Raw genomic sequence first — 19,030 nt, 5'->3', positions numbered from 1 at the left:
GCAGTGCAGACTGTGATTTATACTGGGGACCTGTCTGTTCATGTACACTGCTTTTCCAGTCCCTGCACAGCTTTCAGCTTTTGTTAACTGTGATTTTTATTTTTTTTAGACCACTGAGTAAAACGGTTTAGTACCAAAAGCCTGATAAAAATGGATTTGATGAGGATTTTCCTTTATAGTAATTTTCAGCTTCCAGCAAGTTAAACAGTTCAATAAATATTGTGTTGACTCTTGAATCAGTCTCACTTCTCACCAAAATGTTATATTGTATGAGGTCAGGTGGCTAATGGGGGTCCAAGTATGATTTAGTGATGCTGTAATATGCTCAGCTTTCTAAATAAAGGTTTGTCAAACTAGCATTTTTCCTACAAATCCACTAGATTGCAGGGGTTCAATGTGATTAATATGAAAGATGATTATTGAGCAAGAGGGTTTATAATCCTCAAGGTCGCTGCGTTTGCTTTCTTCAGATACTGGCACACATGAGGTATTTCTCATTTTTGAAATATTTTCAAGTATTCTGACTTACTGAAAATCAAACTAAAGCCTAGGGGCTTTCTTTACCAGCAGATTTTGAAGCTACAGATGCAAGTTTCTGAGGATTTTTTTTTTTTAAAAAAAAGGTTAAATTCAGTAGCTGCAGCCACTGTATTTTTCTTTTTTTTAAACAGATCAAGGACTGTGCAGATGAACCAGTTGGTAAAGGCTTCTTGGTGTCATGTTTGGTGGATCACAGAGGCAACATCACTGAGTACCAGTGTCATCAGTACATCACTAAAATGACAGCCATTATCTTCAGCGATTATCGGTTGATCTGTGGCTTCATGGATGACTGCAAGGCTGACATCAATCTCCTGAAATGTGGCAGCATTCGACCTGGAGAAAAGGTATTCAGAGAACATGTAGATTGTCAATAGGCTTGTAAAAGTCATTCACTTAAGGAAACGTATGTGGAGACTCTGCAGGGGTAGTATTGTCTGTCTTGCAACTGAGAAAATAGATGGCATATCTCATCTGTCTGAAAAGGGTGATGTCCCGATTCTGCATAGTTCCCTTTTAATAAATATGCATTCATTCCTCTATGAGGGACTGCCATTCAGAGACGACTTTCATTTGTCTTTCCTTACCGCGCTACAGGTGATCTGGTAGGTAGTTGTCTTTTTGATCACGCTCTGTCAGGCTTGACTTGATACGATTAATCCAAACAATAGGTTTAAGCAGACCTATTGCTAGGCTCATTTCACAGTCTGGTCGGGTCTGGTGCAGGAAGGCTATCAAGGTGATGTGGCCTGTGCTATAACCCTTTCTGCTTTCTCAGGCTGTAGTTGATAGACTGGATCAAGAGCTTTTATCTGTTCGCTTCCACTTTCCCCTGCCCACCCGAAAACGATTGAAGGGCACGTAGTACCTCATGTCACATTTTAGTAGTACGGACTTACTAATACTGCAGTGGTTTTACTGAATAGATGTTCTTTTGCCATATGAGACTTCAGCAGAGGTTGATGCAAAGAACAGTTTGTGGTGACTAGATGTGGGGTTATTTTCAAGGCACTATCTTTCCCTGTCTACTTCAGCATAGCTAATGCAGGCAGCAATTATGTAGTGCTGCAGGAATGAGTGGCTTCTTTTATGGTAAGTTTTTATTTTTAGGGATAAAGTTAAAATTAGCCTATCAACTTTTTACAGTGCTTTTTAAATTATAGCTGTTACGCTTTTAAGAATTAGTCTCTTAAATCAGCTATTAATGAGGAGGTATATAACAAAAAATATACTTTTTCTGGTTTTAAAAAAAAAAGTTTTCCTAGTTGTTTGAGATGTTCGCTGCTGTAAGCAGCTTCACATCTGTAGTGTGGTAAATTGAAGTGCTAGTGTATTCCAGAAGACTTTAGCTGAACAACAGAAAGCACAAAAATACAGACTCGCTTTCAAGAACAAAAGCAACCATAGAAGTGGGAGGAACTTGCAGGCACCGCAGGTTCAGACTGGTAACAGCTGAGTAACTTGCTTTCTCTATAAACTAAAGGCTGTCTTTTAATACTGGGCTGAAGGACCTCATGAAATGAGAAATTGCTTTTAACAATCAGTATAGAATCAGAAGTGTAATACGGGAGTCCTGGGTGTCAGGTCTGCGTATTACCTGTGGCTTGACCAAATTAAGATAAATTGAAGTACTTACGGTAGCACTGAAGGGTACAGTAGAGTGGATTTCGTGAGCATAAGCCAAATCTCATGTAGTAGAAGTGAAACCAATGCTGGCGGGCTTGTGTGCATAACTGCGTGTAACCCACCGTCTTGGTCGCAGAAGTTAGGATGGGTGAAGGGTGAGGATGGCCGGGGTGGCTAAGGTCGCAAGGCATCTGAGAGGGGGAAACGAATGCAAACTTTGGGTCACCAAGTTTCTGTGGGATAGCAAAGCGAGTCGCTAACCAAACTTCTATGGGGGCTAGTGCGGTTTATGCATATTCCTCACTTTCTTGGTATCCGACCCAGAATATTTTGCCTTGGTTTGTGAAAGTGTCGCAGTCTGTCCTATGAAGTCTTTTGTTATGCTGTCATCCTTGGCGCTTAGAGCAACTGAAGTATTTTATACTGCTATGGAAACAGCTATAAATGGCTATGCAAGCATTTCTTTTGTTGGTATTCTGTTCTATCCCTTTTCTGCTTTGGAGAAACCTCATCTAATTTGCTCCCATCAGATGCTGGTTCAGGTTTTACTTCCATGCTGTAGCTTCTGAGAGTTGCCTGTAGAGAAACAGTCATTACCCTTTTGTGTGACTGAATGTAACTGTGAATTTAATAAATAGGACCTGGACACCTGAGGAGGAAGGTGAGGGAAGAGATTCATGTCTCTCTTTTTTTATGGAAATAAGCACTGCTAGACCGCTAACTCCATCCGCATCAGGCGGCTAGTAGATTGCAGTATGATAGCTTCATCGTAGTAACTAGGATAAACTGGCATTTTTAACTGTAAAAGGCACTTCAGTAGGTATTCTGGAATTACACTGCCTCTTGAAGCCCCTCTGCTAGCTAACCGTTTTCCTTTTCTATACTTTTTTTTTTGTTTTAGCTTGCTTTCTACTTCCTAATTGAATTCTGTTCCTGCTGGGTTTGTTGCTTCCGATGTGGTGTTTTCTGTGCTTTCTTTTCCATGTTTCTTGTTGGTTTTCTGCTCTTTAAGAGCAATAAAGTTCAGCTTAGAAGTCTTGATCTGACTGTAGACTTCATTTTGCTATATATAGCAGAAAATGCTTTCTAATGACACATCTACAGCCTAAGTTTTGTAATGTGCCTGTGTTGTGGAGTTGGGGTTTTTGTTTGTTTGTTTTTTCTTCCAGTTAACAGAGAAATATTTAACAGTAGTTTCAGTCACCTTTCCAGTTGGCTGTTGTGCTTTACAGCGAATTTGGTCTCCTGGTATTTAAAGCTTTCTTTGTCTTCGTGCAATGGGGGTCTAATTTGAAATTGAAATTGGTAATTGCAACAGAGCTTTTCTTATTGGGCTGCCTATCAGAATGAGCTGCTTTCCCGATCCCAGTAATGTCCAGGATTGTATCGAACTAGTGGGTAGTGTATAGTTGCCTGAGTGCTCGATTTAGCCATGCTGTCCAAACTAGAGCTGATTATTTGCCATAATGAAGGCTATATAAGTGTCAATTGCACATCTGTTGTAGTACTTTACCAGATAATAGTATTTTGCAGATTCCTAAAAAAAGACACATTAGGAGACCATTGTTCTCTTGCTTTTTTCACCCCTAAGTGCTTCGAGTACAGTTGCTCTCACTCTTTCCCTAGTTTCATAGAAGTACCGGACACAGAGGGGAAACGAGTCTAAATGGGAAGAGATAACATTCAGCTCAGTCTTTGTTTACTTAATGTAGTATTATAGCAGTGTACTATCAGCTGAAGTACTGGGAATTAGCTAATCTAAGAGCCATCCCCGTAACCCTGGTGTCCGGGTTAGCCAGGTGGAGTGCCGAACTGCAACTCGCGATAGATCTGCGGGGTGGTTTTTCATAGCCTGACTGCTCTGGCTCCAGCAAGTCAGCACGGCCGTTCAGTGCAAGGTGCTGTGCTGGTAAGACAGGTTATGTTTTACCCTCCTGCCTGCTGCTCCTTTCTGCTCTTGACTCTTTTCTGATCACTTTTCTAGCTTCTCTCTGCAAGTCTGCGTCTAGAACAGTCATGAGCTCGAGGCATGTCAGGTTTCAGACAGAATGAAGTCTTTTCCAGGGGAGCTTCTGAAAATGACAAAAAAATAAACGGCAAAGCCTGCCTGCTGCTCCTTTCTGCTCTTGACTCTTTTCTGATCACTTTTCTAGCTTCTCTCTGCAAGTCTGCGTCTAGAACAGTCATGAGCTCGAGGCATGTCAGGTTTCAGACAGAATGAAGTCTTTTCCAGGGGAGCTTCTGAAAATGACAAAAAAAAATAAACGAGTTGCAAAGCCTGAACTATACCGGGGGGGGGGGATCTCTGATGGAAAATGAAAGTAAGAACAAGGTTTTTAAAATTCTGTCTTGGCCTAAAGCCATGTGCCTGGAGTTTGAATTTTGCTCATAGCAATTAAAATCTCCCAAAGTGTTGTGGTGAAGGGGGTTTGCTTGGGCACATTTAGAACTTAGTTCCATTGCTCTGTGGCTCAAAGTGCCGTAGGACAGTATTGGAAAGCTGCTTGTATCCTTTGTGGATCTAAATGTATCCTTTCATAAAACTACATAGAGTTTCAAGGCACTCCAGACTCGGTAATTATCTAGTATGTTTAACAGATCTTTGCAACTTTCAGTTAAAATTCTCCATTTAAGATTGATAGTGGTGGTGAGGCAACAATTCCAAGAAGCATGTATGGTTTTTAGATTTAATCTCTTGTATTTCAGTGTGTTGCACTGGAGAAATGAGGCCTAGGCTCTGTCAGCCCCTACAGCAATTTTGGGGAGTCCTGACTGTGGAGTGAACTTAGAGGTCTTCAGTGCTAAGGTGGAGGTTTTCTGACAACAGGGTGCTGGGTAGAGGAAAAGCTTTGTTGGGATTCATTCCACAGCAGAGCCGCAGCAGGCGTTTATCCTTGTACGCCCCAGGCAGCCGGTGCTGGAGCAGGACCAGGAGAGCTCACGTTGTGGGATGCCAACCCTCGGCTTTGGTGCCTCTGAAGCTGAGCTGGCCCCGCAGGACTGGTGGCATGTGGAGTGCAGGTGGGAACAGGCAGCTCTGCGTGGTGTAGAGCTGCGAAGTGATGCAGGTACCGCAAATGTCAGAGCTGTCCTGCCATCCTTAGGACAAGCCTGTCAAACTTTTGGTTGCCAGCTGCTTTAGAAGATGACGGTTGAGTGCAGCTGTACACATGTTTGTTTTCCCCTCCAGTCTGCAATAAGAGATTGTACAGTCTTAAATGCAGTAGGTGTTAGCCTATAATTAAAGCTTGATGTGATATTTCTCTAAACCACATTTGTAAAGTGCCATCTATACTCTGTTTGGCCAGTAGTGTGGCTGCCTTCATGCACTTCTGAAGAAGCGAAGAGTTAGGACCTCCTTAAGCTGTCTTTACTAGTTAGCACTAGCACTCAGGGACCTGATCTGCCTGAAAATGAACCTCAGATTAGGTCAGTAAATCTCCCAAACAGTGTCAGGTGGGCACAGGAACACTAATGGCACCACAAGAAGACATGTAAATGCTTGGAGGCAGGAGGAAAGGGCAAGACTGCATCTTTCAGGAGCCAACTGTGTTGACTTGTGTGTGTTTCTATTTCTGTTAAGTCTGACATGTTTTCAAATTGCTCTAATACACGGCAGCAGAGGAGCCAGCACTGCAGGATAATCTACCCAAATGGAAAAACTGTATTTGCAAAGTAATGCAATAAATTAGTCATTTCATGTTGTGTCCCTGAAATGCAACAGTAAACATTCAGCATCCAGCATATGGAAATCTGCTTTCACTAGACTATTAAAAATAGGTTTACTTTCATATCTAGTATGACTCTGACCAGGAATCTAGACCCAGGCTGCAAGAAACCAGGAAACTTCTGATTTTCCTAGCAGGAAAAGCTTGTTTTGTGCCTTCCTTGATGGCTTGCAAGGGGAGGCTGCAGGTGTGTGAGAGTAATCTTGGTCTGCCTTGCCTCCCGGCTGCAACCTCACCTAGGCTGGAGAAAAAAACCTGCCAGAGGAGCTTAAAATGGTTGTTTTCAATCATTTATGCTTGCTAGCTCCTCAGTTGTAGTCACTACCTATGACTGACCACAAGGATTTGCGGAACAGTGTTTGTGTTTGGCATGGTTATGGATAAATGTCAATTTTAAGTAATGTGGCGAATGTACTGCTAACTAGTATTCCTCAGATCCCTTTTGGGTTCAGTCCTAAAGGGACTGTTGATACATAATTATATTTCTTCACAGATGCTGATATCTGGCCAGCATGTGGAGTTGGCCAGTTCCCACTCAAAGAAAAGAGCAAACCAAAATAAGGAGTTTTGGGGTGTGTGGGTTTTGGGGTTTTTGCCTTTTTTTTAAGGGGAAAACTACTTTTAGCCCTTTTAAACTGATTATACTTCTGGGTTGTGTTTACAACTTTGTAATCGGCCAATTCTGCTTGTGCTCCAAGTGTAGCAGAGTTAAAACAGGAATCAGAGGCTGCCCACCTGAGGAGACATGTCAGAACAAAAGAGATTTGGAATAGTCATGGTCGTGTTTTAGGGAGACTGCTCTCTTACTCATGCTGCTGCAACAGCAATGGATGAATCTACTTGATGGAGCGAGCAGAAGGGATGGCTCCTGAATGATTACTGCAAATGTCAGGTTGAGTGACTCAGATGTATGCAAATATGCATACCTTGTTGTATACTCCAGATAGTCTGATACAAGTTTAGTAGCTATATCCTCTCACAGCAGAGCAGTGTAAGTTAAGGTGGTCTTCACAGGAAGAACTTGCAGAAGCCTTGAGAGAACTATTCCAGAAGAGTTCTTGTTTATTAGAGGAGTCACACCTCCTACAGAGGTACAGAGGGGGTACAGTTCCCTTTCTAAACACGTGAAAAGGATGTAGGAAACTAAATGGAGCTTTGATCAGCTTCGCCCTGCCTCTTCTGGGCTTTCATAGAAAGCACAGGCTCTCTATGTTTATTGGCAGTCGCTGGTCATAGTCCAAAGTTGTCTTCAGGTTTGCAGGACAGTGGACGTGGCATACAGTATTGGGCCAGAACTGCATTGTCTGAGACTTCATCTACTTTTGAATGATTCGAATTTTTTTTTATTCTCTTAATGGAGGAATTAGCATTGAGAAGCCTACACTGGTCAAAGCTCCTTTGTGGCCTTTTTAGCATCACTAATTATCACTACCCAGACTGAAGGCTTGTCTCAGCATGGAGGAACTATGATTTTTTTTTCCTCTCCTCCAAGTATGTTCTTAATGTGATGCTGTTGCTTGCTGTTGCCATGGTGCGAAGAGAGCTATGTCAGATTAAAGATAATTTGGCCATTTTGGTAAACTGCTCTGAGCAGTGTGACTAAGCAGTGATAATCTCATTAAGTCACATGAAAACAAACCCAGAGCATTGGAGGGGGGATTTCATGGTGACCATCAGCAGGGTGGTGGTGTATAAAGTGTGTGGACAGTACAGATATTAACTGTTGCCTCCTCTGAACGTAAATGCAGTTTAGGCTGAACTTTTGGAAGTCTATATGTAGACAGTTTGTTTGTTTGCTTAATTTATGTGGTGCTTATCCAGAATCACAGATCACTTGATCATGTAAGTGCCTGGTTACAGATGTTGTCTTGTTCTTCTCATATAGGATGCCCACTCACAAGGAGAGGTGGTGGCATGCCTGGAAAAAGGCCTGGTAAAAGAGGCGGAGGAGACTGATCCTCGAATTCAGGTTTCTGATCAGTGTAAGAAAGCAATTCTTCGTGTAGCTGAACTCTCTTCGGATGACTTCCACTTGGACCGGCATCTCTACTTTGCATGCCGAGATGATAGAGAACGATTTTGTGAAAATGTGAGTAGTTTCCTCTTGCCTTCTCTTCTACAGTAATCCATTAAAAAAACCAAAACCCCATTGGAAGAAGGAACGGAATGGTAGAGTGGACCCTAAGTGAGATCGTGTACTACTGAAAACAGACACCTTGTAGCTGTCATTTTGCAATAAATCTGGCATTAAATTCACTCACCCAACAAACAAGCATTATTTCCCGTGGGCTAATGAACTGAATTGGCATAAATGGTTTAATGGCCATCAGAGCTGCTGTGACAGGGAGTGGAACGACTCGAATGGGGAGGAGGTAGGAAAGGTAAGTGACTGCTCCCTTCTGCAGCGGTAAGCTGTTGCACAAGGTAAGCCTGGTCTGACTCTACTCGCAGCGCTCCATATCCCTGGAGCCATGAGCTGGAAGGCTGCATTGTTCAGTCTGAGTTAGCTTGTATCAGCTGAGCATCTTCTTGCTATAAGGGTGACGAACAGGACCGGATCTCTTTTTAATGCAATAAAATTTAAAATATTTTTATAGTATAGAAGCTATCACTGTCATTAGAAATATATTAATACGTTAAAGTTAATATTTAAAGTTTAAAAAATAAATCTCTTTAGGTGTAATTTATCCTGCTCGTTAAGCTTTACAAGTCTTATCTTTAATGGTAAATGTTACTGTTCTGTTTCACAGACTCAGGCTGGGGAAGGCCGAGTCTACAAGTGCCTCTTTAATCACAAGTTTGAAGAATCAATGAGTGAAAAGGTAGGTATCTGTCTTAGTGAGACAAATCCTTAATGCAGAAATCATCAGATCATTCATCAGTCCAGGCTACATTATTCTTTTCCACTGTTGAGGAAAATCCATCATCTATGTGGTCAGATAACCGACTGCTTTAACAGATGCTTTTACTTTGATATGTTTGTGTTTCCAGCTACGTGCTGATGGCTTGAATCAATTGTACTCAAGTTACAGCCTTTAAAGTTAAGGATTTAAATAAATCAAAGCTTTTGGGTGGGTAATTTGGGAAGGTAGACATGGAGCTCAAGTGGTAGCACTGTGATTGAGTGTTTAAAGTAGAAGTCACACCATGCTGGGGTAAGCCTTGGATAAATGCTGTCATAACGTACAGATTAGAAACAAAAGGCCCAAATGCCTCAGCACAGGAAGCTGCATGTGTTTCACTTTTGTTTTCAAGGGTATGAGTGTCAGACTATGAAGCAGCAAATTCTGTGGGAAAGATGCACAGTTCAGTTACTGAAGTTTTCCGTATGTTTTTCCTGAAGATGTGGTTTTCAACAACAACAGCAACAAAGTTGTTCTGGAAAGCCAGTCCTGAAAAGAGTTTGTATTGGTGTAGGTGTTTTGGGAAGGCAGCAATGCTTTTGGTGATTTCAGAAGCAGCATCATACTGTTTGGGATTATATGGAATTATATCATCTGTCTGAAAACATACAAAGATGGATATCTGTAAAGCCCTCCTCAGAGAAGCTCCGCTGAAGGAGCCCGATTCAGAGGCCTGGAGGGATCTGACTCATTTCCCTTTCTTTAAATGCGTTAGCTATCTGAAAGCTTGGTTCCAATTAACAAATTCAAACCAGAGAGTGATCCCTGAGGGCTTGAAACAAAGCTTCATTTTGTACAAGCGCGTTACTGAAATGGGCTGCTATTTTTGCTTGACCTGTTTTTGGTTGTACAGGGACAGTGGTGGGTTTTGAGGGGTCTTTTCCGTGGTCAGCTGTCTAAGATACGAATGTAAGATGTTGAGAGGGTAGACAAAGCTGTAGCAGATGACTTGGTAGGGAGAGAGGGGTGCATGCTCTGAGGGCACAGTTTGCAGAGCAGGAGGAACACAAGATCTAGTTCTCACTCTTGTAGCTGCCAAGGTTGGACCATCTGCAAAGTCACTAGTTTTGTAGAAGCTGTTACCCACTAAAAAGTCCCTCCTTGCTGATGGCATCGGCTGCTGCACACACATGTAGCCAACAGTAGCTGCCTAGTGGGTGGCTTGCTTTGTGTAATCCAAAACTGCTTGCCAGGCTGGGCTCCCTGGCTGTACCCGACCTTCCCCAGCTTTGGGGGATGAGGTATCTGCGAGCCTGTATCTCCCTGTGTCCAGAGCTTTAAGTCTGTCCAGTCCCAAGGTCTCAGTCATGGCACAGAGATGGGCGCATGAAGGAGGGGGTGGGAGTATCTTGGAGTAGGGCTTTCCAGGTCCTGGAGTAGGTGGGGGAAGAAGGGGGAGAAAAGTCAAAAACCTGATGTAAGGAAGGGGAGAGGGCGATAGGGCTACGCTGTTCCTTGTGCAGAGATTGCTCCCTGTTCTCCCCACCCTACACATGCACAGTTTTCCTTCCTTTCAAATAGGCTGAGAATGGACAAATTTGCCTGAGCTATTCTGAATTATCTGCCGCCGTCAGATTTAATTTTCATATAATTTAAACCAAAAGCTACAAAGCGTAGCAGTGTTTTTACAGGCCCGTTTTTGGATGAAATTTAGAGGGTTGTTCTTTCAGCTGCTGGGTTCGGGTTTGGCCACAGTGCATCCTCGTGAGTCTCACCAGTTGTGGAAAATGGCTAGAAATTCCCACAGTTAGACTGCTTTATCTACTGTCATCTGTTCAGCACGTTGCAGAACAAATCCAAAGAACACACTATTTTGTAAATGCGACTGGAAAAAAGTTGTTTCTTGAGGGCATGGGGTGAGTGTGTACCACAGCTGGGATAAATGTCAGCAACTGATCCTAGTTACCAAAAATGAGTCATGCTTTCAGCCGTAGCTCTTCACAAAAAGCTGGATGAATGTGCAGTTTTAAGTAGTGCTCTGCAGAGAGCTGCTGCCTTTAAAACCCTTGATCTGTTGACCTCGGTGTGCATTGTTAACTGTGTGGTTTCTGTGAGACAAATGAAATTTAACTGCAGTCCAGCTTAAGCGCATGAATTTTAAAGCGTCAGTCGTCTTTTGAAACACAACTTGAAAACTTAACAGCAGCAGGTCTAGCTCTCCGCTACCAGTGTGCAGAAGCTCATTCAGCCATCCCAATGTGTCTCCATCCCAATGTGTCTCCTGCAGTGTCGTGATGCACTGACAACCCGCCAGAAGCTGATCGCCCAAGACTACAAAGTCAGTTACTCGCTGGCAAAGTCCTGTAAAAGTGATCTGAAGAAGTACCGCTGTAATGTGGAGAACCTTCCCCGGTCTCGGGAAGCCAGGCTTTCCTATCTGTTGATGTGTTTAGAGTCTGCTGTGCACAGAGGTAAGTGGAGTTCCATCAAGAGATGTGTGACTTGTTGGGACCTTGATTTTAAAAGTTTCTCTTGGACCTTCAGGTTCAACATGTATTTACAGTCCCCTTCTCCAAGTAACCTTTTCCAAACTTTGGTTCAGAGGCAAGTTTCCTCATCATAATGCTTTCATCGCTGTTGTTTTGAAGGTCAGAATAGCTGAGTAAACCTCTGATGCTGACTCCTATTGTGTAGGCAAGAAGTTTAAAATGCAAAATAGCAAATCCCACTTGGACTGATGTGTAATTGCAAATCCTTCTATTCACTGTGAATTCAAGCAGCTTTTTTACTCCTTTATGTAGTGAGTGTTAAATATGCTACCGGGTTAAAACACAGAATAGAGAACCTGCTTATCATCACTCTGGGAAAGCCAGGGATACTCGGTCCTCTGCCTCTTGTAAGTAATGTTCTTACCCAAGCTACTGAACTGCGAGGAAAATGCCTTAATTTCTCTACCTCTAGTTTTTCCTATATAGAAGGAAGGTAAGTGTGAGAATATTCTTTTTGTTCATTTAAGTTAGTGTAAGCTGGAGATGTCCTAACACCAGCGGCTGTCCCAAAGGCATTAGAGGGCCCTATGCGGCAGGACCATGCTAAAGGTTCTCTGTGAAATTGCCATAACACGTAAAACAACATGTTATATCCTCTAAAGCTGCACTGGAGAATTGTTTGGTTTCCCCTTTGGCATGCGGCTGGGTGGTTTCTGATTCAGCAGCAGGGCTGCATGCTGCAATGCCCCTGGCACAGGAGGGAAAGGCTGCCGTAACACCATAAGCAATCTGTGCGTTTGTGAGTTTGAATAACTCATTGCTTCTGATTGATGTGGAAATGACGCGTGCTGTTTGTGGAAAACTTGTGGGGTTTTTTTCCTTCTCCCTGCAGTAGGGCAGGTGCTTTCCTCAATTACATGCAGAAAACTGCTGTTCAGTTTTCTGAACAGTTCAGGAAGTTCATTAACTTCCACTTTCACGGTGGAACAGGTTCTGCAGCGTGTGGCTTGTGCACGAAGCATAGCCCAGGAGGAACACTAATTATTCCATGCACCTCCACGTGTCTGTATTATAATGCCTGGGAGCCCCCGTTGGGGTATTCGACCTCCGTTGCATGGGGCGTTGTACATGTATGAACAAGTTGTGATGGGGGCTAAGGGGAGGGCATAGCAAAAAAGACATGTTCCTTTTGATTAAAAAAACCCAACAAACTGTCTACATGGGGACTGTAGGAAAGCTTATAGCAGATCTAAGCGTTGATTAAAGTTAGATTCTGTGCAACTGCAGCAGTTTGTTAGACACTCCGTATATACTCTTGGTAACATACTCTATTCTGTGTTTTGGCTTCCTGAGCAAGCATGTGCTATTGCTCTAGAAAACCTTTTTCCTCAGAAAGTGTTTAAACTGCTGTCTGGACAAATTCCTCCCCCAATTGCGTATCAAGCTGGTAGATTACCAGAGGTGACTTCTGTTTCTACAGGGGAAAAACGAGCCCTTGAGCATACAAGGAAGAGCTGACCTGTACCACAGAACTGCAGATCACCGAGTGTTTTCAGCTGTTCTTCAAAAGCACCTCCTGTAATCTGAAATCCAAATAAGATTCTCCTAATCTTTCAGGAATCCCTTTTTTCAAATCCACGTATTGAATCCATAGACCGGCTATTTTACAGGTTTAATTAAATGCTGGGAGCTACCGTAACAACTGGTTTAATCCCCATGTCTGCTCTAGCACACTTGTTGCAATCTGGTGTTGTCCAGGGTGTAGACATCGTCCCTATTCTTCCAACGTGATGGTAGCGTAGGTCAAGAAGGGCTCTGCTAAGCATTAATACTAAATCATGTTGTCTTCTCTTGGCTCAGGTCGACAAGTGAGCAGCGAGTGCCAGGGTGAAATGTTGGATTACCGGCGCATGCTAATGGAAGACTTCTCACTGAGCCCAGAAATCATCCTGAGCTGCCGAGGGGAGATTGAACACCACTGCTCAGGCCTGCATCGGAAAGGTCGCACCCTGCATTGCCTGATGAAAGTAGTACGGGGCGAAAAGGGAAACGTCGGGCTGAATTGTCAGCAGGCAGTAAGATGCTCTTCTATCGCTTTGCTTCTAGGTTGCTCAGTTGGTAGAAGCACTGATTTGTCTGTTAACATTTTGCCTTGCGATGGAGATTCTTCTGAAGGCAGTCTGTCTCTGCCAGATACCAGTGAATGCTGGAGGCAGTTGTGTAATGGTCATGGTATGAAGTGTAACTTGGTATCTAGCAGCACATTAGTAATGTTTTTTTTCCTCAAAAATACATTTTGGATTGCTTTGCTCTGGATTTTGTACCGGATCTCCAGTAGTTCTTCACCAGCAGCTCTCAGGTCATGGAATTCTCTCCTGGGTGCAAGATGTAGGGAAACTTGCTTTTTTATAAGTGTTAAAACATTCCCTCTCCTTCCCTTTTCCCCCCTATGCCCTATCCTTAGAAATGCACTAAATCTTCTCAAAGTACCTTTCCACTCAGTTTTATTTTTGCTATTTCATTCAGCTTAAACGATGGAAATGGAACTTCAGGGACAGGTAGGTACAACATACTGCTGCACGTTGTTGTAGATGCAGCCACTGAAGGAATTGTCATTCTTCTCCAAAATACCTCTTTAACAGGGGATGATTCTTTTGCCTTTTTTAAAGCTCCATTTTGGCCCAGATGCATCCTGCTTGTAGTCTCTTTAAATTGAAAACAATTGTTTAATACTTGTTCAAACTCATTAGTGCTTTTTAATGTAATATTACATTTTTTTTTTACTTAATACCTGCTTTTTTAATGACCCATGAGCCTGGAAAAGTGACATCAATGCTAAAAATGGCTAGGGGGCATTAGTGCTGATGTAGGAATTTGGGGGAGATGTGTGCTCTTGACCTCCTGCAATATACAGAACCACAGTAGTCCATTTTCCGTGTAAATGTAGCTTGAAGCCTGAGCCCAAAATGCTGCCGGTTTGTGTATGTTATCAAAGATAAATGAATTGTAAGTAATTTTTGTAAGGGATAGGATGCTTTTGTGATGAAGCTTATTTCTGCATAAATACCAGGTGTATTGGTGCAGCAGCTGTACAGTTTGAGTCATTTCTGCGGTAAGCTGTAGTGTGTGACTTATGTTTTGCAACATTAGTGTGAAAAACTGAATACTTGTTTCTGTTTAAATATGAAATTGAACTTGCTGCCTCAGAACTTGATTATTTGCAAATTGTCAGAAGATCAGTTCATCTTGGGAATAACTTCCAGATCATGAAGTGCATGTTCAGAACAAGTCATAAGTCAAGGCAGGGGACCCCCAAAAGTGATATGAGTTTTGAGACTTCTGGGGAAAAAGAATGTCTGTAGAAATCTATAGGGTTTTTTTTTTAGTTCTCTTACACTTAAGCTTCTGCTTTGTTTTTGTACAGTAAGCTGATGCAACAGCAGGGCTTCTCCATGACTCCCCTTCAAGTTGAATGACCTGTGTACTGTTCTCTGTGCAAAAGACAGCAGGAGCCTAAATTAAGTGTTGATTTTATAAAATATGATTAGTTTGTCCATGTTTTTATGGGCAAGAGGAAGTAGATGATTGCAAGAATATGCTAAACATTCTAATGCTCTGGGTTCCTGAGGACTGGCATGGTGCTATTATATAGCTGCCTACGACTTCTGAGGTACTAAATCGTTTATTGTTGATATTTTTGTATGTGAATGGCAATGGTTGTCTCAGCTGTCACTGGTTTTATTCTGTTTTGATTTATTGTGTTAGAATGAGCTTCTTGCTTTTATCTTCTATGGTAGGTAAATTATCTTTGTAAGGAAGATAATACTGTCTGAAACCCTTCCAGATACTGTGCGGCTTTTGCAAGAGACTCAAACTCGCCTGTCGTATGAGATTGGCCCATACGACAGGCCTTGAAGAAGGCAAGTTAGAGGTCCATCCCTTCATAGAGGCTGGAGCTACTTAATTTCCTTTTGGATACCTAGAGAGTACCTTTAATGTATGCTTCTGCTGAGCCACGGATGCTTTTCTGAAGCTGATTTCTCAGCATCTTCATTGCCATGTGTCAGTATGGTTCTGTCTTTGAGACCTGCGGATGGTCTCAGGAGTGCTGCTTCAGTAAATTCATTCATGGGGGAAAGATTAACCCGTGTTGGGGTTTCCAAAAACTAGTTAGCAGACTGCATCAAAGAGCAGTTTTGGTTTGGGGTTTTGTGGGTTTTTTTTGTCTACAATGTAATGTTGGTGAGATGTCCTATCACTTTGTACCTCCAATGGCTCCTCATCTGCAGATAGGATGGCTGCTTCAGCCATCTCCTGCTTGCTTGCTCGTGGCTACTGCTTGGTCTACATGGCTTCAGACCAAGTCCAGCTAGACCAAAGCTGACTGATGTTGGTCCTTGCTTTCTGATGTTTTTGGGCAATTCTTATTTCAGGAACGTGGTGCTGATGCTCTGATTGAACTTTGATGTGGCTGTTGATGGTGGAACTACTGGTCTGTGGCATCTCTACCTTATCACCTGTGGAAACAGAGGAAAACAACACTGTTGCTTTGGGCTCATCTCCAGACGTTGTCTTTTCTATGTGGGGTCAAAAACTTGTGTCCATGTGCTTTTAGTAGCATCAGTAGGTAACACTAATACAGCAGTTTAATTTCTTGGCTAGCCCAAAGCAGTAGGACTAGTCCTGAAATTCTTCAGACGTGCTTGCCTAGACAGTTTGCTTGAGGAAATTGGAATGGGAAACGTCTAATTTGGATCTGTTTTTACTTACTGTCCTGTCTGTCAAGGTTTGCTCTGATTCTGCTTGCCTTATGAAAGGAAGATGTTTGCCCATCTGCCAAAAACAACACAAAGAATCCCAAAACAACAAAACATAACCGAAGAACCTCCATAATTTTATTTTCCTGCAGGAGCATCTGCTCATACCCTTTCCTGCAGGAGGAATACGAGTGATTCTTTGTATTTAAAACTGTCAGTGAAATGTGTTCTCAAACCTTCGCAAACCCCAATTTATTGATCTGAGGGGTTTCATTTCTTGTGAGACACCTCAACCAGAATGATCTTGCATATGAGAGTCTGCGCTCACAATTAACTGTGCTGTTGTGCAAGAGGCATGCCTAGACCCAAATGTCTAAGAGCTGTGTGGTTTTTTGTCTCGGTTTTGATCAGTGAACTTGCCAAAATGCCCAAGTTCTGTGAATGGTAGAGGAACGATGGCTTTCTGTGTAACATAAATGGTTCAGCCTAAGTTAAAAAAAAAAAACTCCTGGGTGTTTGGTCAGCCTTATCTTGCCTAACTGTAGGCTTAAGTACCTTCCTCACCCCAGGATATCACAGGTGCGCTCTAGCAATGTGCCCTCTTAAGGGCTCTTTCCAGTTTGGCTTTGCCATCTCAGAGAACGCTCTGCCTGTTCTGAAGCAAAGGATAGGGCTCCTATTATTTATACTATTGATGTACTTCTATAGGGGCATGCATTTTATTAAGAAAAAAAAATACCATCGGGATGAGATACTACTTCAGGAGCACGTCTTCCTGTGTAAAACAAGCTCTTTGCTTTGGGGAAGCATATACAGCTTGGATATGTTCCAGTCATTAAATGGTCTTCTGCAAATATTATTGTTACGTTATTCTTCAAAGACAGAGATCCTGCGCGTAGGGAGAGTGGGTCTGTGATGCTGTAGGTCATCAGACAGCAGATATATGCGTCCCTTAATTGTGAGCATCAGCCCTTAAAAGATCAACAGCTGTACTGGTGGTGTCTAGCACCTGTGGTGCTGTTCAGTGGAAGCAATATTTTGTGCTAGAGCTGCTGGGAAACTGTTTATCAAATACGTGACTTTTATTTTGCTCTGGTCTCATCTTTGTTTTTTCTCTTCAGTCCCTTGAGCAGGTAAAACTATGATCCTTGCTAAAAGGGCAGATATTTCTGCTTTCAATTTCTAATACAGCTAATAAGTCGATAGTTAATTGTTAGTTCCACACACATCAGGATAAAAGTTCAGAGGATTATAAAGGTTATCCAGCTGCTTTTCAGCTGCAAGGGTTTGTTGTAGGAGGGAGGAAAATCCTATAAAACCTTCACTTTTATTACTGGTGCCAAATTATTCCCTTGCCCCTGCAGTCAGGGCAGCTGGCTCGCTGCTGCGCATCTTGCACGTGGTTGAGAATCAGGACTGGGAATCCTGCAGTAGTGCCCAAAACGGGGCAGAGAGACTGTAGGAGGCAATCTGGTGCTTCTGAGCTGTCGTACCCAGTGCACTTTGGCCTCTTCCACTTGATAGCAACACAAATACCACTTAAACTGAGACCTGAGGAAGAATCCTGCCTATATAATACTCTGGCCAGTTTATTTGATCTGTGTGTGTAAGAAAGTGTCAGGTTTGAGGTTTTATTCACCCATTTGTCCTTGAGGGAGTAATTCCAGTAATCATTCTTGATCCCTTTTTATATGTAAACATCTGACACGAAGTGAGCCCAGCACTTTACGTGCAGCGTATTGTCTGTCCATGCAGGCTGTGTGTGTGTGCATGCCAGCAGAACGACCATATTCTACTCCTTGCATTGACTCTTAAAAAGTTTGTAAAGAACTTCTCACTTCTCCTGCTGATTAAGGTGCAGCTCCCTATTATGAACCGGATCCTGTATTGGCTTCTGTTTGACCACTGTCAGTCGTATAAAATGTTTCTTTTTTTTATTATTATTTTTTAGTGAAAAATATCGCAAGAATTTTTGAATCAACAGCTTGTGCCTGCTAGGCAGCGCTCTTCTGAGCTGCCTGCATACCTTAGAAGCTGAGGCTGGGCCTAATTAACTTTGGCCAAGAGCGAGTTGCAGGAAATCCTGTGTTCCTCCCAGGCAGTCTGTGGTCTGTCCTCTTGATTACAAGCTTCCTACCAGATAAATCGCGCTAGCTTGTATCTTCTCCAGTTTTCTGATGCCTTTTTTTTTTTTCTTCTCCATGTTTTGTGATGTTAGGGCTTTGCCCCTGGAAGTTTCCTGGGTGGTGTTCAGGTGCAGACTTTGAAAGATGGAGGATAAAATTGTAACTGTGCTTTTGATTTAGTTGGGCTGGGGGCCAGTGACAAAAGTCATTAAGTAAGTGTCAAGATGTTAACAGTGTAGACCATTTGATGTCGGTGTGCAGTTGCCTTCTAAGCAAGCTCTCTTTCTGCTCCAACTTGTGTCAGCTATAAATGTTTGCCTGTGGAATGATAGCAGTCTCTGCCCTATGTCTGCCTGTTCGGACTTTGGGAAGTCAATGCTTGGTGAGAAATGAGGTGGGGCGTTGGGGATCCTGGGCTGAGTAGTGGCCCACAAAGCTACCCTTCTGCCCAAAACTAGAGATTAAGTGAGATTGAGACTTACCTAAATTCCCTTCCCCTGGCCCAGCAGACACCTCCCAAATTCATGTTCAGATGCCATGGGCTGTGTCTGGATCTGATTTGGAAACCTAGTGCTGTGGATGCTAAATTATGTTTCCTTATTAATGAGACAGTTATTTTTCTGAAGCTTTAATCAGAATAATGGTTTTGCAAGAAGAAAGGACTTGATGAAACTGTTCATACTGTATTTACCTATGACAGTTGAAAGTATTCAGAAGTCACAGAAGGAGTGCAGGGATATCACAGCTTCAAGTTAGTGCACCTGGTCTCTCAATCTTTGGGAAGTTTTTGTTTTCATCTTTTGCTTATACCATGGCTTCTCTTAAGTAGATTAAAAACTGACACCTTGCTTTTGTTATATATGTGTATATGTATTTTATATATATATTAAAAATTTTATATTATTTTTAAATATAAAATTT

The 19,030-nt window shown here is 42.5% G+C and overlaps 1 protein-coding gene across 1 annotated transcript in view; it reads left to right on the top strand.

The window, feature by feature from the left end:
- The window catches only part of GLG1 (golgi glycoprotein 1), a 52,536-nt gene that overhangs the window by 8,332 nt on the left and 25,174 nt on the right, over positions 1-19,030 (top strand). Inside the window, exons 4-8 of the mRNA XM_009290857.1 lie at positions 672-887; positions 7,780-7,983; positions 8,645-8,716; positions 11,025-11,208; positions 13,087-13,301. Of these exons, the coding sequence (XP_009289132.1) occupies positions 672-887; positions 7,780-7,983; positions 8,645-8,716; positions 11,025-11,208; positions 13,087-13,301 (891 nt within the window). The remainder of the gene's footprint in view (positions 1-671; positions 888-7,779; positions 7,984-8,644; positions 8,717-11,024; positions 11,209-13,086; positions 13,302-19,030) is intronic.

The sequence above is a fragment of the Aptenodytes forsteri genome, unplaced genomic scaffold (assembly GCF_000699145.1).
Source record: "Aptenodytes forsteri isolate BGI_AS27 unplaced genomic scaffold, ASM69914v1 Scaffold14, whole genome shotgun sequence".
Classification (NCBI taxonomy): domain Eukaryota; kingdom Metazoa; phylum Chordata; class Aves; order Sphenisciformes; family Spheniscidae; genus Aptenodytes; species Aptenodytes forsteri.
This window is presented reverse-complemented; position numbering and strand designations above follow the sequence as displayed.